The sequence below is a fragment of the Haliotis rufescens genome, unplaced genomic scaffold (assembly GCF_023055435.1).
Source record: "Haliotis rufescens isolate VD_foot unplaced genomic scaffold, xgHalRufe1.0.p SCAF_10, whole genome shotgun sequence".
In the NCBI taxonomy this organism is placed as follows: domain Eukaryota; kingdom Metazoa; phylum Mollusca; class Gastropoda; order Lepetellida; family Haliotidae; genus Haliotis; species Haliotis rufescens.
The window spans coordinates 13,903,348-13,929,423 of NW_025963780.1; the positions used below are offsets into that span (position 1 = coordinate 13,903,348).

The 26,076-nt window shown below is 42.4% G+C and overlaps 2 protein-coding genes across 2 annotated transcripts; one reads left to right on the plus strand and one right to left on the minus strand.

Annotated features, from left to right (window-relative positions):
* Positions 1-4,018: 4,018 nt before the first annotated feature.
* LOC124112113 (secernin-2-like) lies at positions 4,019-24,007 on the minus strand. The gene is made up of 6 exons (XM_046472087.2): positions 23,863-24,007; positions 9,973-10,127; positions 9,154-9,341; positions 8,532-8,737; positions 7,275-7,508; positions 4,019-7,068 (listed from the first exon to the last, which is right to left on the minus strand). Exons 2-6 carry the CDS (start codon positions 10,114-10,116, stop codon positions 6,575-6,577), a joined length of 1,266 nt encoding a protein of 421 aa, XP_046328043.1. The 5' UTR covers positions 10,117-10,127; positions 23,863-24,007; the 3' UTR covers positions 4,019-6,574.
* Positions 15,813-16,337, plus strand: LOC125377708 (variant surface antigen E-like). Its single transcript, XM_048391723.1, has one exon. It carries the CDS (start codon positions 15,813-15,815, stop codon positions 16,335-16,337), a length of 525 nt encoding a protein of 174 aa, XP_048247680.1.
* Positions 24,008-26,076: the final 2,069 nt, after the last annotated feature.

The window sequence follows — 26,076 nt, forward strand, 5'->3', positions numbered from 1 at the left end:
GTTATTCTTTTCTTATTTTATCAGATTAGAAGTTAAGACTTACTGATAATAGGTAAGTTAAAATTAACATTTTCTTCTTTTTATCTTCATGAAAACAAGACTCATAATAAATATGTATTTTAGTGACCTGTTCATATATGATTTTTTGTAAAAAGTATTAAAAATAAAATTAGACATTGCTAATGTAAAGAAATGAGGTTTATGATGAAATGTTATAAGAGGACCTCTTGTTGGTCATTTCTTCATTACCCATAAATTTGAGTTTTTCTTTACTTACCATGTTCTGAAAATTTACACATTACACATGAGAATAATTTAAGGTCTCTGAATAAAATAGCGACCCAGCTTTCCACTGTCAGGCAGCCAATTAGATTATGTGTAGAAACCCACTGTAAACCTTGTAATGGGAGAATAATAAATAAGAAATACATTTCTTATTTTGTCATATGTCCAGTTTATCATCCCAAGAAATGCTAAATAATTATCATTAAAATTAAGCTAGCTTTGCATATTGGGGCTCTTTATCTGCTATGATAATATAACAATTGCATTATTAAAGAAGTGGGTTTTTTCAGTAAATATTGTAAATAATAAATCTTTGGTTTAAAGAATATACTTGAGACAAACATAATTCGAAATGTCTTTAATACTCTGTTTTGTCTGTTAATTCTGAAAATAATTAACTGTGATATTGAGTTTCTACCTAAAACTAATTATATGAAATTAATTTTAAGATTATTTCATCCTATCTAAAATACAAAATATATTTTAAGATGCATCTGTAAGATGCAGATGTAAATCATTGTTGAAAATAAATAAATAATGTTTTTGAAAAAAATACCTAATAAGGTTGATTGGTGCCCACCATGTTTATCTTCATCATTTTGTCTGCTCCCTATAAGAAATCAAAATAGTAAAGAAAAAATATAAATACATATATTACTTTTTTGATTTAGGTATGACTTAATACATTCAAGTTTAAACGTGGTAATGTTGTTTTTTTTATAATGAGTTTCATAATTGTCCTGAGATAGTATGTTTAAATAATTGAAGTCTTTATGTTTAAAAAAACCCAAATAATCATAGGCCAAAATAAATTAATCATATAGATCTGGATAAACTCCACCTGTTGAAAGGGGAAACATCTTGCTCGTGAGCTGTACAGTCCGTCCGGCAAAGATTGATCGTTTCCTGCATTAACATTGAATATTGCTTTAGATCCAAATTATTTGAGTCTTTATTTTCTTAAAATATGAAATTTAAGTCTCGATTATTTTAATATAACTATGAAATATGTTTTTGATCGATCGGCTCTAGATCAACACTTCATTATAACGTGACATTTATTATGTGGTTGATAGTTTTTTTTTTTTAAAATATCAAAAACAATATGGTTTGTTTCACTATTTCATCAGTATTTTTACATGAATTAATTAACTGTTTCATTACTTTGTTATTAGCCTTGAAAACGCCCAGTAAAGAATGTACCGGAAGGGCTCACCTGGTCCCATAATATCGATGCGGTATCTCGCTTCGGTTACCGTCTCCCCATTCTGCAACTGAATCTCATACATTGGAAAGCCGAAATTTCTGTGATATATCTCCACATGTCACATCCCTTCTTCCCCCCAAAATTTTCTCTCGGTCACCAACTTTCGGAGATCGAAACATCGTCACTACGGTAATGTTTCGCCAGCTGGGGATTTCCTGTACCAGACGACCTCGGGTATCCCTGATCCGAAAAAAGTGCCGTCAAATATTTTTAGCCAGCCAATCAAAACGCGATGACACAGCTCTCCACTCTCAGCCAGCCAATCAGATTGGGTGAATAAAAATAAACCACTGCGAATAAACCACTGCTGGCGATTGAAGATCAAGCCCTGTTATGGGAGAAATGTACATAAATTGCAGATGCAGTCAACACGTTTCCACTGTAATGTCAAAGATTGTGGATGTTGGGGCTTGCAAGTGGTATAAACCAATTTTAATTTCTGCTTGGGAAATTAGGTTGGTGTGTGTCAAAATGTTTTTTGACAATACCAAATGATGTTTGAGTGCTGCCCTTGATATGCGTATGTTTCAGAAATCCTTAATAGCAAACAGCACCTTTCTACAAATTGGCTGATTTATGTATAACGTTAAACTGAGAAAATATTTAACCGTTAAGTTCTGTTTTCGAAATTACGCTTATTACCAAAATGTGTTACGTTTCCATGGAAACTGAAACAAAACCAACATCAAATATACCTAATAGCAAAAGGCACCAATCCTGTACTTGACTGACCCATTTACTAAGTTTGGATGAAATAAATTAAACGGTTTTCAAGTTCTGCTCCGGAAATGAACCTACCACAGTGAGAGTCGCGGTTTGCCAAGATAGACCACGGTTGGTGGCCAGCTGCAGGTTGTTGAGTGACAAGTGTAGGTGATGTTTCATTTCAAAAGGATAACAGATTTGAAACATGACCTCTGACTCACTCTAACTCTCTCTCTCACTCACTCTATCACTCAATCAATCACTCAAGCTATCTCTCACTCAATCACACTCTCACTCACTCTCTCTCTATCTCGCTCTCTCTCTCCCTCTTACTCTCACTCTCCTGAAAGAAGAATGGTCATTAATTTATGTATACACATAGATTTCATCTAAATTAAAAGATTCTTTAGAGCTTAATATGACTCCCTTGCAATAAAACTGACAATTGGTCCACATTAGTTCCCATCTCTTGTAAGTAGCGAGAGTGAGTGAGTGTGTTGGGGTTTAACGCCGCTTTCAACGGTATCCTGGTCATATCATGGCGGCCAGTGTTAAGGTCAGGAGGAAAACTTGCATCACCATGGTGGTTATGTGTTGCAGTGAAACCTGCGAGTATCGGCTGGTACTGGCGAACCAAGGGTGATAGTGCACTGCGTCGCACTGCTGCATTGCCCACTGTCCACACTGTGTGTAGAACTGTTCTTCACAGCAGAGAAGATATCGAGCCCCTCTTAGTCCGCAGGCAGAAGCGCTATCACGCCCCAAAGTAGCGAAGAAGAATGAGTACAGGAGGTATAGGCAACGTTTAATTATGGATATTTTTTCAGCACTGAAATGAAAGGCCATTACATGTTAGTGTTGGAGTTTAATGCGGGTCGTGATTAGATTTTGAAGGTTTTTTTATTTTAGGTTCATTTTTCAAAGTTGAATTAAGACCCCGAAGGGCGTTGGGAAATGAACCGGTTCATTTTTCAATGACAAGGGTCATTATTCAACGTTGAAAACAGAACGTTACACCGGAACTTACGTATATACATGCACGTGGGTCAATGACCTTGCCCCACGTTATGTAATACCTCTATCTACAAACCTGACTGACATGGAGACGGGGCAGATCATCGACTCGTGTAAGTGATAGAACATGGTATCCTCACCCGGGATCATTGCCAACTCGGTCCTGGTGTGCGTTCTGTCACACTATTATCAACCTGTACCCTTTTGACTTATTTCACCCTGAATCAATAACCATGGCTGCTGTCGTCTCAAACTTCACCCCTGAGTTTTGTCTTCCGTCATCACACTGAGCAACCATCTGATGGCACAACTGATACGTTCTGGACACCACTTTATTACTTGTTTTCTTAATAACCCCTTGGCCAGAAGGTGAAGGTATTACAATGTAAGCCAAACCAATATGGTGATTGGTTTTGGTCATACTGTCACAAATGTATTTCTAAGTGCAATGGCACAACCGTACTTCTGTCTGTGCGTAAATAAACCTGCAATACCAAGATCCCCACTCGTTTTCTGTACAAGCATGTTTCTTCTTCATCTCCACCCATCGCACTTCCTACACAATCAAAAGGTAGGTTAGTAGAGACTCCGGCTCGTGATGCCGGAGACAGTTGCCCGCCTTGTGTTTTCCGTGTGTTTGCTTGCGATCGTTGGACTTACTTGTGTGTGCTTATCATGAAAGCTACGTTTGAATGTCTTCCTGAAGCTGGTCAGAAATCTTTCACGTGTCATTAGATAACATGCTCAGACATCTGAGAAGCATTTATTTCGATGGAAGCTTACAATAGTACTGCGAACAGCGTAAAAAGCCAACCTAGAACTTGCAGTTAGTTGACTTTTGCCGCCATAACCAAATCAAGAAAATTACCAAATATATACAACTTGAATAGCCTTATAAGAAATAGTTCATAGATATACATCATAAAAGCTTGTATCAGGGAACTATGGACGCGACTAGAAGAACACACCAAGCCACTTCAGGTTAATTTCAAGTCAGTCAATCGATCTGCGATAGCCCGGTATAAGCCAACATTCAGTGAAGAACGAATTAACAACACACACAGGTCGTGTTCAAGGTGCAAGGCTACATGTGACTACACTACAGTCACCCAGGAAGATATTTCCCAAGTATAGTGTTTGTTATGTTCGGCAACACTTGGTACATTGTTAAGCCAACATAAGTTGTATACTTCACGACACCCGATACAAGGGATTGCACACATACTAGTATACATAAAGCAAGCTCTTTTCGTCCAGGTCATTCGGTAATGGACACTATTGCTTGCTTCTCTTGAAATGTAATTGCGTTTTTCTTTATAACAAATAACCAATCCAGAAAATAATATGGGATTCGGTAGTTAGGAATATATATGGAGGCCTGGTTGCTTAAGACTCCAGCTCCATTTAACTTGGACTGGAGAAGTTAAGATTATGGCTGTAGGTTCACGTCTTTCACATGTAACTTACAAGTAACACTTACTTACACACCGTGTTATTGTGATACAGCTGCGACTGGCGGTGACTACAGGCAGCGGCTGCAAATGTCAACCGCAGCGAGGTTACTTCGTCAACTACGACGTCTCACAGGCCTCAAACATCCTCAATAGCCTAACGATGACGATGGACTCTACACAGACTGTATTGTAAGAAAGATTTGTGTGGAGATCCTTGCATCGTAGTTATATCACAGTCTCACACCAAGGTCACAAAGTGAAAACATTAATGTGTCAATGCAGGACTTACTATGTAGACATACCACAGACACATAGCTAGACTTACCCTACCAGGTCTATTTGTTAGTCAGATACATAGCCTGTCCACAACAAGGGTGTTGTATACATTTCAAATTTTAAAGTATAAATATCATGTGTCCGAGAATTGGGAAAACAGATTGATATGAAGCATATATTTCAACTGTCATTGTTTTTCCTACTTTGCCTGACCTGTAATGATGAGTGAATGACATGTGGTCAGCGGTCATACGGTCAGTGGTCAGCGGTCAACGGTCAGCGGTCAGCGGTCAGTGGTCAACGGTCAACGGGCAACGGTCAGCGGTCAGTGGTCAACGGTCAACGGTCATTGGTCAGCGGTCAGTGGTCAACGGTCAGTGGTCAAAGGTCAACGGTCAGTGGTCAGCGGTCAGTGGTCAGCGATCAGTGGTCAACAGTCAGCGGTCAGCGGTCAATGGTCAGCGGTCAGCGGTGAGTGGTCAACTGTCAGTGGTGAACGGTCAGCGGTCAATGGTCAGTGGTCAACGGTCAGTGGTCAGCGGTCAACGGTCAGCAGTCAGCGGTCAGTGGTCAACGGTCAGTGGTCAGTGGTCAACGGTCAGCGGTCAGTGGTCAGCGCTCAGTGGTCAGCGGTCAGCGGTCAGCGGTCAACGGTCAACGGTCAGTGGTCAGTGGTCAACGGTCAGCGGTCAGTGGTCAACGGTCAGCGGTCAGCGGTCAGTGGTCAACAGTCAGCGGTCAGTGGTCAGCGGTCAGCGGTCATAACATCACATGACGGGTGGGTGTCCTTGTGTGGGGGGTGTTTGTCGTCTCTCACGTCAGCCTTGACATAACCTTCAATGTAGTCTCTCTGTAGGGTCGAGGTCAAGAATGGTTGGAAATATTTGTAGATTGCTTGGCGCATGGTTACTTCTGACCTGCTATGATCAAACGACAGAAAACACTGAGATGTGCTGGCCGAGGCATACGTACTGACACAGACACCTGTTGTTGGGCTCCAAGTAGGCTGGGCAATATGTCACATACTCTATTCCCATCAGAACCATTTGGGATGAAAGTTGTGATGCTCATATATAAAACAAAATGGAATGCATAAAACCTGAATACTGGCAACCACACATACACACACGTTAAAGCGGTGCAACGCTTTGATATGCTTTGGTTTCTTTTCTTGTTTGTAGCAAGTTGCCTTCTTTAACATAATGACAATATTTGCGAGAGTATTTTACATTAATTTTTTTGTTTGGTATTGATGTCTGTCTCCTCTTCATTAGCGGGTGATGCTAGTGTTCTCTTTGGGTTGGTGAGTTGGCCAGGTTAAGACAGTAACATACGCAAACGCGTTTATGCACGGGATGCGGGGCTCTAGAAAGCTGTGGTAGGTGAGTGAGTGAGTATGGTTTTACGCCGCTTTTAGCAATATTCCAGCAAAATCACGGCGGTGGACACCAGAAAAGGGCTTCACAAATGGTACCCATGTGGGGAATCAAACCCTGGTCTTCGGCGTGACGAACCAACGCTTTAACCACTAGGCTACCCACCGCCCCTCTGTGGTAGATCGCCAAACAGTCACTTATCTATAAAATTTCACTTCAGTTTCACAGAAATCGTTAAAAAGATCATTGACTTCCTGCAGCTTGCTGTCGTCGATATCCTGAACAAACTCCCGGGTATCCTGGAGGCAATCCGTTTCCAAGCTCTGCATGGTCTTGAGCAATTTCTTACCGGCAGGTGTGTCGCTTTCCATGAGTGCTCTACCCTTCTCATGAGCTTTGAACAACAGGTGGCGCCTATCAACGGCAGTTTGAAAACTTGACCGGGCCTTGTCACCATAATTAGGAGAAACGGTAAAATTTCCGAGCGAAGGTTCAGGAGAGAACAAGAAAGGCTTGAAAACTGAAAGACTTGGGTTAGGCGTGGCTGTGAACCAGTGAATATCCATGGACTTTGACCCCTCCGGGCGGAGGAGACTGACCTGACTTGACATTGTCTGCAACTCGCCACTGAAGTTGATGCTACTTCCTTCATCACGCAGTATGTTGAAAATGTCGTTCTGGTTCAGCTTACCTGAAAATTTGACAAAGAATCTTGGTTTAATCCAAGCTATGATCTCAGTACAAAAATCATTTGATTGAAAGGCTATGCCAAGTGCCACAGGAACAGATTTCACTGTGAAACATTAGCAGTACACATCCTAATTTACCAATACACACACACACACACACACACACCTATCTATCAAATATAGTTTACCACGCCTCAGCCTGACGTACCTTCGTTTGAGGCTGCCTCCAAGAGTTCCTTCCCCTTATGCAGTCTGTTGGTGGCAACCTGAGCCTCGGACAGCGACATTCCAGTGAAAGTACCCCCGAACACGTTGGTGAAGTTGAAGTTCCCGTCCTCCGATTTCCAATATCCCTCCGCCTTTGCTTGCTCCTGGAGACCACTGGAGCTGGCATCAAAGTCCGAACCGATAGTAAGAGTGCTTGAGATGTTGTAGGTACCGCCTGGGTCACGAAGACAAACATATGTTACGTAATTCCAACGTCAGAGGCATAAAATCATGGCGTAGTGAAGATCAAATAGGATTTTGTAAAACTTCATTTATCTAAAATAGTTGTAGGTGCCGCCTGGGTCACGAAGACAAACATATGTTACGTAATTCCAACGTCCTAGGCATAAAATCATGGAGTAGTGAAGATCAAATAGGATTTTGTAAAACTTCATTTATCTAAAATAGTTGTAGGTGCCGCCTGGGTCACGAAGACAAACATATGTTACGTAATTCCAACGTCCTAGGCATAAAATCATGGAGTAGTGAAGATCAATTAGGATTTTTTAAAACTTTATTTATCTAAAATATTTCAGTATGTTCCTATAGTGCACCGAAATTTCTTCTTCTTTGTCTGTTTAATATATTCAGCAACATTCGGCGTATTCATTCTAATCATAGGCCCACTCCGGGCAGGACCCTTAATCCCAAGCGCTATCTATAAATGTCAGTTTACACTTCCTTACGTCACCGGATCTTACTAATGTACATGTTTGTTGGTCACTGGTCTTGCGCAACCTTATGTAATTCATCTCCCTACAAAATCTGCACGACATTGCCAAACGGAGATCGGCCCAGATCATGGACAGGAGCGGACCGATTGTACGGCTAGTCGTGGCATCGGTTATGACCACTGCATTACCACTGACGACATCGAAGATGAAGAATCGACTTCCGGCTTCACGTATGTGTGTATAAGTGACAATGCGTGCGTTCTTTCACGTGATTACCATTACTTGTACAATTTCTACCTTTTTCAACCTGCAACAAAAAACCTGGCTACTGTCGTCCAATTTCACGCCTGAGTTTTGTCTTCCACTGACCGAACTGCCGTGGTCTTGGACAATCCTTTAAAATGATGTAATGATGTACATGTAGCTTGGTGCATTACACAAGATAAGCAGTCACAATAATGGCCTACATTTGGTATACGTCCGTAATAAGTCGTCATTGTTCTATTTTGTTATGTGCTTCTTACTTGTCAACTTGTGAGCTGCCCAGAACTGTCCAGCTGTGTCCAGAACCCACGCCTCTGAGCGGTCAGCGATGAGGAAACTACTGTGGTATGTCCACTGACTGAAGCTGTGGTCCTCTGCACATGGCCCACCCTGTCCATAGCGCTCCAGCAGTCCTGTGATCACATCAAGGGCGTCCTTGGCGGACTTACTTCTCTCAAGGCCCAGTCTGAATGCAGGAGACAAACGCCTAAATGGACGCATGGTGGCGAGAGAGGAGCGAGGTGGAATACGGTATATGATGTATACCTATTAGGAACATTAACTTCCTGACATCCACGAAACATACACAATCTGTAAACTCGTCTTCAAATATTGACATGCAGGAATTACTGAGATCAATATACGAGTCTCATTTAAAGGATTCCAAACAAAAACAGAAACATATATACATGTACTTGTATACCCGTTGTTAACTCTTCTGAGACACTAATTAAGAATGCGATTTGTAGAAACTATAAGTAGAAAAAACATATCTCCATCCACTCTAAATTAAATTTAGATTGATATCAACGGCAAATATATTGAACATAACGTAATATCAATACACAAACTGAGAAAGGTAAAAGGTCATATCAAACAAACCTTACAAAATCTACACCAATTAGTTTTTCTGCGTGGTCGCCTGGATGACACAATTTGGTCCACACCGCCGTGCTGCCGACGCAGACGCCATTCTCATTCGCTCCCATCTCGGCCCCCCACGCCCAAGCCGGTTTGCTGAGTACTGCCCCATACGTGTGGGAGACCTGGTCAACCTCGATAAATGTACACTGCAAACAAGCCAAGTACTAGTTGACATTCTTGGGGTTGGAGTGTACAGGGGTGGGGTGGTTGGCCCGGCGGTATATTTGAGTGGGATGGCTGAGCTGTTGTTTTTTAATTCGACGCGTTTCATTGAAAACTTATTTTTTTATTTCCGAAGGCAATAAGCCAAATCTTCTGTTTAACCAAATGACAAACCTGCAATCCTGTTTCGCTTTACAAGTCCAACATGGCTACCGATTTTAGTGAAGAGGAACCTATCTCCGACAAATATACCCTGTTACTGACATCATATGACTTAGCAAATAAATGGTTGCCTTATTATGACAAATAATGAACCAAGTGCAATTTCCGAAAGAGCATATTATCTTTTCAGATGTGTGTCAAAGCATACATACACCGGCCTGATAAGTCGACGTTTATATCTACTCAGACACTGTTGTACTGGTGCAATATGCAATAATTATGATGAACAATATGCGGGCTATGAAAAGTAATTATAATGAACAATATAAAGGTATTAAGATGATATCCTCATGGTGAACATATACGGGTACTTTGAGATACTCATTGTTAACATAAACAGGATATATGATATCCTAGGTGAACAATAGATATCTGATAGAAAGAAACGCTCACGTGAAGCTTCCCTCCGGCGTCGTGGTCAGATGGGGGGACATATATGACCTCTTGTACTTCTGACACCGGTCGGTCCGCGTTCTTCCCGAATAGAACACTGCCGTCAACCGTTGCACCAGGCAGAGCCAAGAAGATGTCGGACATTGTCTACCAATCTGTAGTACATGACATATGTTCTAATCACATAACATAAGTACTCTAGTAGTCATTTTATTTACACTACTCACTGAATATGAATTAATCATTATACATGTACTTGTCGTCTTACATGCACTAGTCATTGTGGACGTACTAGTCATTACATATGTACAAGTCAGTACTAGCCATGCATGTAATAATCATAACACATGTTCTAGTCTTGCATGTGATAATCACAACTCATGTCCTAGTCACAAATACATTTAACAAGTGAACTATGTACACGTTAACAGTAATAGTTAATAGCTCTCAGAAATGTTGACTACATACTACAGTGATTTTACACTTGAAGTCATAAAATAGAACTGTGCACTTGTAGATACACAAATGTTACACCATTCCCCGGAACAACACTTGTGTACACCCATTACATAAACTGACGCTCAAACGGAAGTATATACCGATGCCTGATAGTAGCTATTTATATATTTTCGATGGTGATGCATTTGATACGGGTATCACAGGCGGTATTTCGTGCATCACAACACTGAGTATCTCACAACATGGTACAAGCACATGCCGTCCCAAGGAACATGGGGGTCGCAATTTCACAGGACAAAGTAATGAGCCGAGTGAAGTATGAATTGTCAAGTGTAGGTATACTTTCTTTTGCCCGGCAGTTTAGAAAAGCCAGGTGTGCACACTGTTTATCACTCTCACTATCGGCATGGAACAAGATGCCAACGAATCAGTAAATCAGTCGCGAGTGCAATGAGCTGCGGAAGAAAAGAGTTCATATTTCCAAATCATCTCGATGGGAGACAGCTAGACGACCTCTGTTGGTACATCAGCCCATAGAGTGACAGCAAGACGACGACCACTGTGGGTACATCAGCTCATGGAGTGACAGCAAGACGACCACTGTGGGTACATCAGCTCATGGAGTGACAGCTAGACGACCACTGTGGGTACATCAGCTCATGGAGTGACTGCTAGACGACCACTGTGGGTACATCAGCTCATGGAGTGACAGCAAGACGACCTCTGTTGGTACAGCAGCTCATGGAGTGCCAACAAGACGACCTCTGTTGGTACAGCAGCCCATGGAGTGCCAACAAGACGACCTCTGTTGGTACAGCAGCCCATGGAGTGCCAACAAGACGACCTCTGTTGGTACAGCAGCTCATGGAGTGCCAGAACGACGACCTCGGGCGGTGCAGCAGCCCATGGAGTGACAACAAGACGACGACCACAATTGGCACACCAGCTCATGGAGTACCAGCAAGACGACCTCTGTGGGTACATCAGCCCATGAGTGCCAGAACGACGACCTCGGGTGGTACATTAGCTCATGGAGTGACAGCAAGACGACCACTGTTGGTACAACAGCCCATGGAGTGACAGCAAGACGACCTCTGTTGGTACAGCAGCCCATGGAGTGCCAACAAGACGACCACTCTGGTACAGCTAGCCAATGGAGTGACAGCAAGACGACGACCACAATGGGTACAGCAGCCCATGGAGTGACAGCAAGACGACCACTGTGTTATAGCTAGCCATGGAGTGACAGCAAGACGAAGACCACAATGAGTACATCAGCCAATGGAGTGACAGCAAGACGACCACTGCGTTACAGCTAGCCATGCATAAACATGCACGTGCGAGTTGTAAATCACGACCCGAAAGTCCAGGAGATGTTTTCATGAATATGTATTGAAAGATACATCATTTTATTTCAAAATATATTTTATTTTTATTGAACTTTATGAGGCCCAGTTATTATTTTCCGTGGTATATCTCTCTTACTCATTCTCAGTCTTCATTTTCACCGTGTTTCCTCTATCATACCATCGCTCCTTTGACCTGGATTTACACTCAAAGTTGTGCCTGCTAATGGCTACAGTGACATTTATCGTTGACCCAACTGAGGGCAATAAGAAGTCAATTACAGCTGATAAGCATATCAAGGTTGAACACAACATAATATTATCGTCAAACACTTCATGAAAGCAACTTGTCAATCGATGAAAACATGGATAATGGTGACGAATATTACAAGCTGCTTTGCCGCCATTTTTTACACCCCCCCCCCCCCCCCCCCCCCCACGCACACACGCACTCAAGCACACACACACACACACACACACACACACACACACACACACACACACACACACACACACACACACACACACACACACACACACTAACTAACTAACTAACTAACTAACTAACTAACTAACTAACTAACTAACTAACTAACTAACTAACTAACTAACTAACACACACACACACTAACACTAACACACACTAACACACACACACACACACACACTAACACACACACTAACACACTAACACTAACACTAACACTAACACCAACCAGAATCGTTGCCTTTATGTAGTTGACGTACGTGTAATCAACATATGTCCGCATGACCTAACGAATCTGTATTCCCTGGTTGTTCTCCGTGTATGATTGCATGTTCATATGTACAAAGGCTATTACATCACCGGGAAGATGTAGCTTGAGATCAGACTTCAGAAATTAGGCAAGGCACGGCGTTATCCAATTATAAATAAAATATTTAAATTCGTTTAAAATGCTTTCACTACAATAAAAAAGTTTCCCTGTTAATCAATGTACCAGCCTGTAGAGCCACGGCGTGAGGTCAGCCGACATGTGAGGCTTGTGATAAAGCTGCATTAGTCACGATGTCTGAGATAGCAGCAGCTCACAGCCTGTACAGTCGCACCTGTTGGAGTCACCTTAGTGTTCAGCTGCACGTTCATCTAACGAAAGGCGGTGTTTGATCATCACAGCCTTACTATGCTGGCTGTGTCAACGTGTCAGCTCATACGCTGGCACATCACGGCCTGCTACATGCACACTGACATTGTACAAAACAAAGAATATCAATAACAATACCAACACATACTTTCACATAAACAAACTCACATCTCTGATTATTCGTTTGTTATATTTTGTTCTCATTATGTTTGTGTTGGGATCTGTGAATATCACATCATTACACCGTCACTTCACCAATGTTGAAGCGCTGCTCACTAACCGTTCACGAATATCTCTTTCCAGCATTCCTAGAGCGGCTGCTCAAGCACGTATATTAAATCAATTTACTCATGAAGTGTGGCATTTTCGATAAGTATCACGTGGTGAATTAGTCTAATGATTCTGGCAATGAGTTGCCACATCTTAAATAATATTTATGGGTATAGTACATGTGCACATGTATACAATTCCACACAATACACCTTCATAGATATATTTTTTCAATGTATGTAGTGGTTATAATATAAGTGTACGCGGAATAGAATAGAGACACAGCTGTGATTCAGTCACACTGATGTTACAAAAGACATTGCATTTTTGTCCCATGCTTATAGCTCTTCTGTCATTTGTGCAATAAATAACTGACATTCAGTCATGTCAACATGGATAATAGGGTAAATAGAGACACACTTTAAAAAATTCACAGCTAGTAAATACTGCAAAATCATATTTTGATGTCCAGTTATTCGTTTAACATGTATGTTCAATCGAAATATTATGTGCAAAATGTTTGACAATGTAAAGTTTTAGCGACCTTTGAACGTGCCTAACAGCTTTAAAACTACCCTAGAATGGGATGTATAACATGTCTATACTAATCCAGTACACAGTTACATAACACAGCTACGATGCGCATATATACTATTCAACTAACAATAAGTTCGCTTGTCTCCTTCTGAACATGATCATACCCAATCCATGACAACCTTTATTATCTACCTTGGACCAGGACCCATATGGTCTCTGATTGGAATCCTACTCACAACAAGTGTACCACGTGTGAAACGTTTGACACGTGAGAAAAAATATTATCATGCAAAAGTGTGAATACAGGAATCACAGTGATAAAATGTGTAACACGCCTGAAGGCAGGAAACACAGTGACAACATGTGTCACACGTGTGAGGACAGGAAACACAGTGACAACATGTGTCACACACCTAAAGACAGGAAACACAGTGACAACATGTGTCACACGTGTGAAGACAGGAAACACGGTGACAACATGTGTCACACGTGTGAAGACAGGAACACTGTCACAACATGTGTGACACGCCTGTAGATAGGAAACACAGTGACAACATGTGTCACACGTGTGAAGACAGGAAACACAGTAACAACATGTGTGACACATCTGCAGATAGGAAACAAAGTAACAACATGTGTCACTCGTGTAAAGACAGGAACACTGTAACAACATGTGTCCCACGTGTGAAGACAGGAAACACAATAAGAACATGTGTGACACGCCTGTAGATAGGAAACACAGTAACAATATGTGTCACTCGTGTGAAGACAGGAAACACAGTAACAACATGTGTGACACGCGTGAATATAGGAAACGCAGTAAAAACATGTGTCACACGTGTGAAGACAGGAAACACAATGACAACATGTGTCAGACACCTTAAGACAGGAAACACAGTGACAACATATGTCACACGTGTGAAGACAGGAAACACAGTAACAACATGTGTCACATGTGTGAAGACAGGAACACTGTAACAACATGTGTCACACGTGTGAAGACAGGAAACACAGTAACCACATCTGTGAAACGCCTGAAAATAGGAAACACATCGACAACATGTGTCACACGTGTGAAGACAGGAAACACAGTAACAACATGTGTGACACATCTGCAGATAGGAAACACAGTAACAACATGTGTCACTCGTGTAAAGACAGGAACACTGTAACAACATGTGTCACACGTGTGAAGACAGGAAACACAATAAGAACATGTGTGACACGCCTGTAGATAGGAAACACAGTGACAACATGTGTCGCTCGTGTGAAGACAGGAAACACAGTAACAACATGTGTGACACGCGTGAATATAGGAAACACAGTAACAACATGTGTCACACGTGTGAAGACAGGAAACACAGTGACAACATGTGTCACACACCTTAAGACAGGAAACACAGTGACAACATATGTCACACGTGTGAAGACAGGAAACACAGTAACAACATGTGTCACACGTGTGAAGACAGGAAACACAGTAACAACATGTGTGACACGCCTGTAGATAGGAAACACATTGACAACATGTGTCACACGTGTGAAGACAGGAAACACAGTAACAACATGTGTGACACATCTGCAGATAGGAAACACAGTAACAACATGTGTCACTCGTGTAAAGACAGGAACACTGTAACAACATGTGTCCCACGTGTGAAGACAGGAAACACAATAACAACATGTGTGACACGCCTGTAGATAGGAAACACAGTAACAACATGTGTCACTCGTGTGAAGACAGGAAACACAGTAACAACATGTGTGACACGCGTGAATATAGGAAACACAGTAACAACATGTGTCACACGCGTGAAGACAGGAAACACAGTAACAACATGTGTGACACGTGTGAATATAGGAAACACTGTAACAACATGTGTGACACGTGTGAAGACAGGAAACACAGTAACAACATGTGACAAGCCTGAAGATAGGAAACACAGTGATAACATGTGACACGTCTGAAGATAGGAAACACAGTAACAACATGTGACACGCCTGTAGATAGGAAACACAGTAACAACATGTGTCACACGTGTGAAGACAGGAAACACAGTAACAACATGTGTCACACGCGTGGAGACAGGAACACTGTAACAACATGTGTCACACGTGTGAAGACAGGAAACACAGTAACCACATCTGTGACACGCCTGAAAATAGGAAGAACATCGACAACATGTGTCACACGTGTGAAGACAGGAAACACAGTAACAACATGTGTGACACGCCTGAAGATAGGAAACACAGTAACAACATGTTTGACACGTGTGAAGACAGGAAACACAGTAACAACATGTGTCACACGTGTGAAGACAGGAAACACAGTGACAACATGTGTCACACGTGTGAAGACAGGAAACACAATAAGAACATGTGTGACACGTGTGAAGATAGGAAACGCAGTAACAACATGTGTCACACGTGTGAAGGCAGGAATCACAGTGACAACATGTTTCACACGTGTGAAATGAGGAAACACAGTAACAACATGTGTCACACGCCTGAAGATAGGAAACACAGTAACAACATGTGTAACACGTGTGAAGACAGGAACACTGTAACAACATGTGTCACACGTGTGAAGATAGGAAACACAGTAACAACATGTGTGACACGCCTGTAGATAGGAAACACAGTGACAACATGTGTCACTCGTGTAAAGACAGGAACACTGTAACAACATGTGTGACACGTGTGAAGACAGGAAACACAGTAACAACATGTGTGAGACGCCTGAAGATAGGAAACACAGTGACAACATGGGTCACACGTGTAAAGACAGAAAACACAGTAACAACATGTGTGACACATCTGGGAATCACAGTGACACCTGTGAAGACAGAAATCCAGATTAGTGCCATGACGTACACAATATTTTCAAATAAACAGAATCCAGAAAACATCATAGGGGGAGATTAAATATCATGTCATAACATAATAGTCAAAGTATATCAGCCATGGTCACCATGGCCTGGGGTCCTGTATCTTCATACCTCCAGCCACTGGCGGGGCCCTGGATGGTGTTGTGGTAATATGACTGTTGGGATGTTCGTGATCATTCTTCATTGTGGTAATATGACTGTCGGGGTGTTCATGATCATTCTTCATTGTGGTAATATGACTGTTGGGGTGTTCGTGATCATTCTTCATTGTGGTAATATGACTGTCGGGGTGTTCATGATCATTCTTCATTGTGATAATATGACTGTCGGGGTGTTCATGATCATTCTTCATTGTGGTAATATGACTGTCTGGGTGTTCGTGATCATTCTTCATTGTGGTAATATGACTGTCTGGGTGTTCGAGATCAATCTTCATTGTGATAATATGACTGTCGGGTCGTTCTTGATCATTCTTCATTGTGGTAAAATGACTGTCAGGGTGTTCGTGATCATTCTTCATTGTGGTAATATGACTGTCAGGGTGTTCGTGATCACTCTTCATTCTGGTAATATGACTGTCTGGGTGTTCGAGATCATTCTTCATTGGGGTCACATGAGTGTTAGATGGGTGTCAGTGCGATGTAGGCTTGTAATATACCAGTATTTGATGGGTGTCAGTGTGATGTAGGCTTGTAATACACCAGCGTTTGATAGGTGTCAGTGTGATGTAGGCTTGTAATATACCAGTGTTAGATGGGTGTCAGTGTGATGTAGGCTTGTAATATACCAGTGTTTGATGGGTGTCAGTGTGATGTAGGCTTGTAATATACCAGTGTTAGATTGGCGACAGTGTGATGTAGGCTTGTAATACACCAGTGTTAGATGGGTGTCAGTGTGATGTAGGCTTGTAATATACCAGTGTTAGATTGGCGACAGTGTGATGTAGGCTTGTAATACACCAGTGTTAGATGGGTGTCAGTGTGATGTAGGCTTGTAATATACCAGTGTTTGATGGGTGTCAGTGTGATGTAGGCTTGTAATATACCAGTGTTAGATTAGCGACAGTGTGATGTAGGCTTATAATACACCAGTGTTAGATGGGTGTCAGTGTGATGTAGGCTTGTAATACACCAGTGTTTGATGGGTGTCAGTGTGATGTAGGGTGACTACACACCAGTGTTAGATGGGTGTCAGTGTGATGTAGGCTTGTAATACACTAGTGTTAGATGGGTGTCAGTGTGATGTAGGGTGACTACACACCAGTGTTAGATTGGTGTCAGTTTGATGTAGGGTGACTACACACCAGTGTTAGATGGGTGTCAGTGTGATGTAGGGTGACTGCACACCAGTGTTAGATGGGTGTCAGTGTGATGTAGGCTTGTAATACACCAGTGTTAGATGGGTGTCAGTGTGATGTAGGGTGACTACACACCAGTGTTAGATGGGTGTCAGTGTGATGTAGGGTGATTATACACCAGTGTTAGATGGGTGTCAGTGTGATGTAGGGTGACTACACACCAGTGTTAGATGGGTGTCAGTGTGATGTAGGGTGACTACACACCAGTGTTAGATGGGTGTCAGTGTGATGTAGGCTTGTAATACGCCAGTGTTAGATGGGTGTCAGTGTGATGTAGAGTGACTATACACCAGTGTTAGATGGGTGTCAGTGTGATGTAGGGTGACTACACACTCTTGCTAGATGGTTGTCAGTGTGATGTAGGCTTGTAATACACAAGTGTAAGATGGGTCTCACTGTGATGTAGGCTTGTAATACACTAGTGTTAGATGGGTGTCAGTGTGATGTAGGGTGACTACACACCAGTGTTAGATGGGTGTCAGTGTGATGTAGGGTGACTACACACCAGTGTAAGATGGGTGTAAGTGTGATGTAGGGTGACTACACACCAGTGTTAGATGGGTGTCAGTGTGATGTAGGCTTGTAATACACCAGTGTTCGATGGGTGTCAGTGTGATGTAGGGTGACTACACACCAGTGTTAGATGGGTGTCAGTGTGATGTAGGCTTGTAATACACTAGTGTTAGATGGGTGTCAGTGTGAGTAGGGTGACTACACACCAGTGTTAGATTGGTGTCAGTGTGATGTAGGGTGACTACACACCAGTGTTAGATGGGTGTCAGTGTGATGTAGGGTGACTACACACCAATGATAGATGGGTGTCAGTGTGATGTAGGCTTGTAATACACCAGTGTTCGATGGGTGTCAGTGTGACGTAGGGTGACTACACACCAGTGTTAGATGGGTGTCAGTGTGATGTAGGGTGACTACACACCAGTGTTAGATGGGTGTCAGTGTGATGTAGGCTTGTAATACACCAGTGTTAGATGGGTGTCAGTGTGACGTAGGGTGACTACACACCAGTGTTAGATGGGTGTCAGTGTGATGTAGGGTGACTACACACCAGTGTTAGATGGGTGTCAGTGTGATGTAGGCTTGTAATACACCAGTGTTCGATGTGTGTCAGTGTGACGTAGCGTGACTACACACCAGTGTTAGATGGGTGTCAGTGTGATGTAGGCTTGTAATACGCCAGTGTTAGATGGGTGTCAGTGTGATGTAGAGTGACTATACACCAGTGTTAGATGGGTGTCAGTGTGATGTAGGGTGACTACACACTCTTGTTAGATGGTTGTCAGTGGGATGTAGGCTTGTAATACACCAGTGTAAGATGGGTGTCAGTGTGATGAAGGCTTGTAATACACCAGTGTTAGATGGGTGTCAGTTTGATGTAGAGTGACTATACACCAGTGTAAGATGGGTGTCAGTGTGAAGTAGGGTGACTATACACCAGTGTTAGATGGGTGTCAGTGTGATGTAGGGTGACTATACACCAGTGTTAGATGGGTGTCAGTGTGATGTAGGGTGATTATACACCAGTGTTAGATGGGTGTCAGTGTGATGAAGAGCGACTATACACCAGTAGTAGATGGGTGTCAGTGTGATGTAGGATGACTATACGCCAGTGTCAGATGGGTGTCAGTGTGATGTGGGATGACTATACGCCAGTGTCAGATGGGTGAAAGTGTGATGTAGGCTTATAATACACCAGTGTTAGATTGGCGACAGTGCGATGTAGGCTTGTAATACACCAGTGTTAGATGGGTGTCAGTGTGATGTAGGCTTGTAATACACCAGTGTTAGATGGGTGTCACTGTGATGTAGGCTTGTAATACACCAGTGTTAGATGGGTGTCAGTGTGACGTAGGCTTCTAATACACCAATGTTAGATGGATGTCAGTGTGATGTAAGCTTGTTATATATCAGTGTTAGATGTGTGACAGTGTGATGTAGGCTTGTAATACACCAGTGTTAGATTGGTGACAGTGTGATGTGCGCTTGTAATACATCAGTGTTAGATGGGTGTCAGTGTGATGTAGGCTTGTAATACATCAGTGTTAGATGGTTGTCAGTGTGATGTAGGCTTGTAATACACCGGTGTTAGATGGGTGTCAGTGTGATGTAGGCTTGTAATACATCAGTGTTAGATGGGTGTCAGTGTGATGTAGGCTTGTAATATATCAGTGTAAAATGGGGTGCCAGTGTGATATAGGGTGAGTATACACCAGTGTTAGATGGGTGTCAGTGTTATGTAGGGTGACTATACACCAGTGTAAGATGGGTGTCACTGTGATGTAGGGAGACTATACACCAGTGTTAGATGGGTGTCAGTGTGATGTAGGGTGAATATACACCAGTGTCAGATGGGTGACAGTGTGATGTAGGCTTGTAATACACCGGTGTTAGATGGGTGTCAGTGTGATGTAGGCTTGTAATACATCAGTGTTAGATGGGTGTCAGTGTGATGTAGGCTTGTAATATATCAGTGTAAAATGGGGTGCCAGTGTGATATAGGGTGAGTATACACCAGTGTCAGATGGGTGACAGTGTGATGTAGGCTTGTAATATACCAGTGTTAGATTGGCGACAGTGTGATGTAGGCTTGTAATACACCGGTGTTAGATGGGTGTCAGTGTCATGTAGGCTTGTAATATACCAGTCTTACATGGGTGTCAGTGTGATGTAGGCTTGTAATACATCAGTGTTAGATGGGTGTCAGTGTGATGTAGGCTTGTAATACACCGATGTTTGATGGGTGAAAGTGTGGTGTAGGCTTGTAATACACCGGTGTTAGATGGGTGTCAGTGTGATGTAGGATTGTAATACATCAGTGTTAGATGGTTGTCAGTGTGATGTAGGCTTGTAATACACCAGTGTTAGATGGGTGTCAGTGTGATGTAGGCTTGTAATACACCAGTGTTAGATGGTTGTCAGTGTGATGTAGGCTTGTAATACACCAGTGTTAGATGGTTGTCAGTGTGATGAAGGCTTGTAATACACCAGTGTTAGATGTTTGTCAATGTGATGTAGGGTGACTATACACCAGTGTTAGATGGTTGTCAGTGTGATGAAGGCTTGTAATACACCAGTGTTAGATGTTTGTCAATGTGATGTAGGGTGACTATACACCAGTGTTGGATGGGTGTCAGTGTGATATAGGGTGAGTATACACCAGTGTTAGATGGGTGTCAGTGTTATGTAGGGTGACTATACACCAGTGTAAGATGGGTGTCACTGTGATGTAGGGAGACTATACACCAGTGTTAGATGGGTGTCAGTGTGATGTAGGGTGAATATACACCAGTGTCAGATGGGTGACAGTGTGATGTAGGCTTGTAATACACCGGTGTTAGATGGGTGTCAGTGTGATGTAGGCTTGTAATACATCAGTGTTAGATGGGTGTCAGTGTGATGTAGGCTTGTAATATATCAGTGTAAAATGGGGTGCCAGTGTGATATAGGGTGAGTATACACCAGTGTCAGATGGGTGACAGTGTGATGTAGGCTTGTAATATACCAGTGTTAGATTGGCGACAGTGTGATGTAGGCTTGTAATACACCGGTGTTAGATGGGTGTCAGTGTCATGTAGGCTTGTAATATACCAGTCTTACATGGGTGTCAGTGTGATGTAGGCTTGTAATACATCAGTGTTAGATGGGTGTCAGTGTGATGTAGGCTTGTAATACACCGATGTTTGATGGGTGAAAGTGTGGTGTAGGCTTGTAATACACCGGTGTTAGATGGGTGTCAGTGTGATGTAGGATTGTAATACATCAGTGTTAGATGGTTGTCAGTGTGATGTAGGCTTGTAATACACCAGTGTTAGATGGGTGTCAGTGTGATGTAGGCTTGTAATACACCAGTGTTAGATGGTTGTCAGTGTGATGTAGGCTTGTAATACACCAGTGTTAGATGGTTGTCAGTGTGATGAAGGCTTGTAATACACCAGTGTTAGATGTTTGTCAATGTGATGTAGGGTGACTATACACCAGTGTTAGATGGTTGTCAGTGTGATGAAGGCTTGTAATACACCAGTGTTAGATGTTTGTCAATGTGATGTAGGGTGACTATACACCAGTGTTGGATGGGTGTCAGTGTGATGTAGGGTGAATATACACCAGTGTTAGATGGGTGTCTATGTGATGTAGGGCGACTCTGCAGGTGTCATGGGTTCCCCAGGAATGTTGGCAGATCATAATTCGTTGTAACTCTTGTCCTCAATGGTCACTGTTGGAACTTGGATTGAGTTCAAGAAAAGGGTATGTTACTTGTTATTCGTTGTTTGTACTGCTACATTTGCTGAAATAGTGGGTTAAGCATGAACATGTCGATGAACTAACTGTCCACACCCTAGGCGTTAATTTGGCAAGTGGTAAGCGCCATGTCACACCCCCAATGTCGGGATGAGCTAGTCATGGTTATGGCTGCTGACAGTGGTCCCTGGGCGCATGTTCACCGAGCTTACAGGACATGGAACTAGATTCACATCAAGTATTGATTTTCCACATTGCTCTAAAACCTTGCCCGTAGCAAGACCGAGGTCTAAATGTGGACATTGTTCATACAAATAGCTGCAGAAAAATACCAGAGATCACAGAGGGCGGTGAACAAAGAACTGAGTAGTTACTTTGAAATAGTTGTGTTCTATCAGGCTGTCTTCATATCCCTCGACCAGACTGTATCTCTCCAGTAGGCTGTTTATCTGTCTGTGTGTCGTCATGCCTGTCGCCTGCATAATGTCTGCCTCACTCACCTGCAGACCGTCAACAGATCAGCTTCACCCTCGAGCAGACTGTCTGTCTGCCTACAGGGCTACTGTTTGTGGCGGCTACGCATAATGTCTCTATGCTTCACGGTTCGTCTATCAGTTAGCGTCAGCTGTCCTTTCACGAACATGCAGATATACTCGTATTTATCGAAAAGTTCTATGTGAACAGAATTTTCTCCAGTATCACGGTATCGAATTTGTGATTTCATGTTCAAAATGTCAGGCATTAATAAAAGATTTGGTGAATATACATTGCACTTATCATATAGTGTGCGTCACGTGTCGAAGCACGTCAGGAACATCTATTATAATCAGAGTGTATGTGGCAATTTTTCTGAAGTCATGTGACCGGCTATTTCTTCCTATGGAACACTGTTGAAAACCGATGACATGAACATACCATCCACATGTAATTGTCTTTTGATACTTGATCCTTCGATAGTAAACTCTCTGGATTGGTGTAATGTAGTCCCTCTTGGTTACCATGGCAACACATGACCCATTCCGCCCAATGCCGTAAACGTCTCGCCCCATCTTGACTTCCGGGGAGGTTTTGCCTGGCAACTTGGAGATGTATAATATCGTACGTGCGAGAATAGGTCGTGATGAGTGGCCCCGGGGCTTGAGCTTCATTATGATGAATTGTAGTCTGGCTATGACTGCCATATTTATCTATACCACGAGTGAGTGCGTAAGGTAATCGACATTTTCTAGGTCTAGTATTACGTCACACAGACTGAAAGAATGTTGAAATATGCAATCGCTATGTTGTTCAGTGCTCCAGGTTTTGTAACCAGGGACCTATGTCATATTCCACACGTTTCAAATATATTTGTCATGGACATTATGCTAAATAGGTTTGAAATCGTTAGTTGTTACCTGGCTGCATGTCATGAAATCCACAAACTTAAGACAAGACAGAATTCTTTGTTCACAATGCTAAATGATAAATATAGCGGCATATTCTGAGAAGTGAAAGCGTGAAAAGCTGCGTGTAGTGTGCTGCACTGGCAACAAGGAGGAGCCTGACGCCGGCACCGTCCTAACCATACCGCAACCCCAGCCAGTATAGCACACCTTCCATATAAACAGTGAACTTGCTCATAACAAACAGCAGCGTTTGATGTAAAATATCCTTACCTAAAGAAAGCTAGTTGGTTAAAATCCTTTCGAGAATATTCCTAGACTAGAGCAATATTGGTCGTCTCGTGAATAATGCGCCGGTAGCGGTGTACATTCCCCGTGCTGGCCAGTACGCATGTGTGGGAAATATCAATACTTGCAGTGATCGCCGCACTGTGCACGTTGCTGCTTGCCGGTGGCGCCACTCTCAGTGGATGTAGATTGTGCTTCACTTAACCATGTATTCATAGAAAGGACATCGTTGCGTTTGCGCACTACAAAACAAGCAAAAAGTATACTTTTTTCTAAACCCTACATTCCGACAAATCGACATAAAGACGTTTTGATCATTTGTCGCTTTGTCTCGCTTGGAATAATATTTTTGTTATTTACCAAGGGGCGACAACGCGACATTCTTCAAGGTCAAAATATACCGGGTTGTCAAATTGTAGCCCTATCTAAAAGCGTACGAAAAGGTGACAACGCGATATATCGATACTGTTGCATTGTCTCCTTGTCCTTTTAATGATGTGTATGTGTAGTCAGTGAAATAATCTGTGCATGCAATGAAATGTCCAATTGCAATGTATAACTCATCGATCTCGCTGTGATGCATAACTCACTGATCTCGCTGTCAAGTATAACTCACCGATCTCGCTGTCATGTATAACACACCGATCTTCCTGTGATGTATAACTCACCGATCTCGCTGTGTTGTATAACTCACCGATCTCGCGGTGATGTATAAGTCACCGATCTCGCTCTGATGTATAACTCACCGATCTCGCGGTGATGTATAACTCGCCGATCTCGCTGTGATGTATAACTCACCGATCTCGCTGAGATGCATAAATCACTGATCTCGCTGTCAAGTATAACTCACTGATCTTGCTGTGATGTATAACTCACCGATCTCGCTGTGATGTATAACTCACCGATCTCGCTGTGATGTATAACTCACCGATCTTGCTGTGATGTATCACTCACCGATCTCGCTGTGATGCATAACTCACCGATCTCGCTGTGATGTATAACTCACCGATCTTGCTGTGATGTATAACTCACTGATCTTGCTGTGAACTCGCCGATCTCACTGTGATGTATAACTCACCGATCTTGCTGTGATGTATAACTCACCGATCTCGCTGTCAAGTATAACTCACCGACCTCGCTATGATGTATAACTCACTGATCTTGCTGTGATGTAGAATTCACCAATCTCGCTGTCATGTATAACTCCCCAATCTTGCTGTGATGTATAACTCACAGATCTCGCTCTCATGTATAACTCACCGATCTCGCTGTCATGTATAACTCATCTGTATAGTATAACAGATCGAACTTTCTGTATAACTACCACACTAGCATACATACACGAAAATTGGCAAAATTGGTGTCACATTTACACGGACGGATCCTCAGATCCGACCTCCAAACACACAGGTTTCGGAGTCCATACCACACAACCAACTAAAACCACACAATCTTTCCGACTCCCAAACAACCAATCAATATTCACGGCAGAACTAATGGGCATGGCCTCAGCCCTCCCTAATCAAGAATCCAAAAACCACCAAAAAATCCTAATACTTACCGACTCCCTAAGTGGACTGCAAGCCCTCCAAAACAAAATTACCAAAAACAGACCTAAATTAATAAATCAAATACTTAAAAGCTCCAACGACCTAACTAAGGCAGGCAAACAAATAACCTTCTTGTGGATACCCGCCCACGTAGGAATATACGGTAATGAAAACGCCGATAAAGCAGCTAAACTATCCCTCAAAATCCCAGAAATAAGCTTAAACATACCCATCTCAAAATCAGAAATTAAAAGTGTAAACAAGCAAAAAATCACAAAAAATGGCATAACCTTTCTCTAAACTCAAATAACCAAATCAAAAAAGTGCTCAGCAAACCACTAACCAAACCAAAAATTCGCCATCCATCAAAAACAATCGGCAGAGTAATCACTAAACTCCAAACAGGACACACCAACCTAAATAACCACCTAAATTTTTTTTTAAAAAACACTACAGGTAACTGCCCACACTGCAAACAACCAGAAACCCCAGAACACGCACTCATCCACTGCACACACTACCTAACACATCGAACCGCATTACAAACCACCCTCAATCTAAACAAGGCTCTCACTCTAGAAGCAATACTAAACCCACAAAATAAACTGGAAAACTTCAAAGCCTTAGGCGTATTCTTAATAAAAACGGA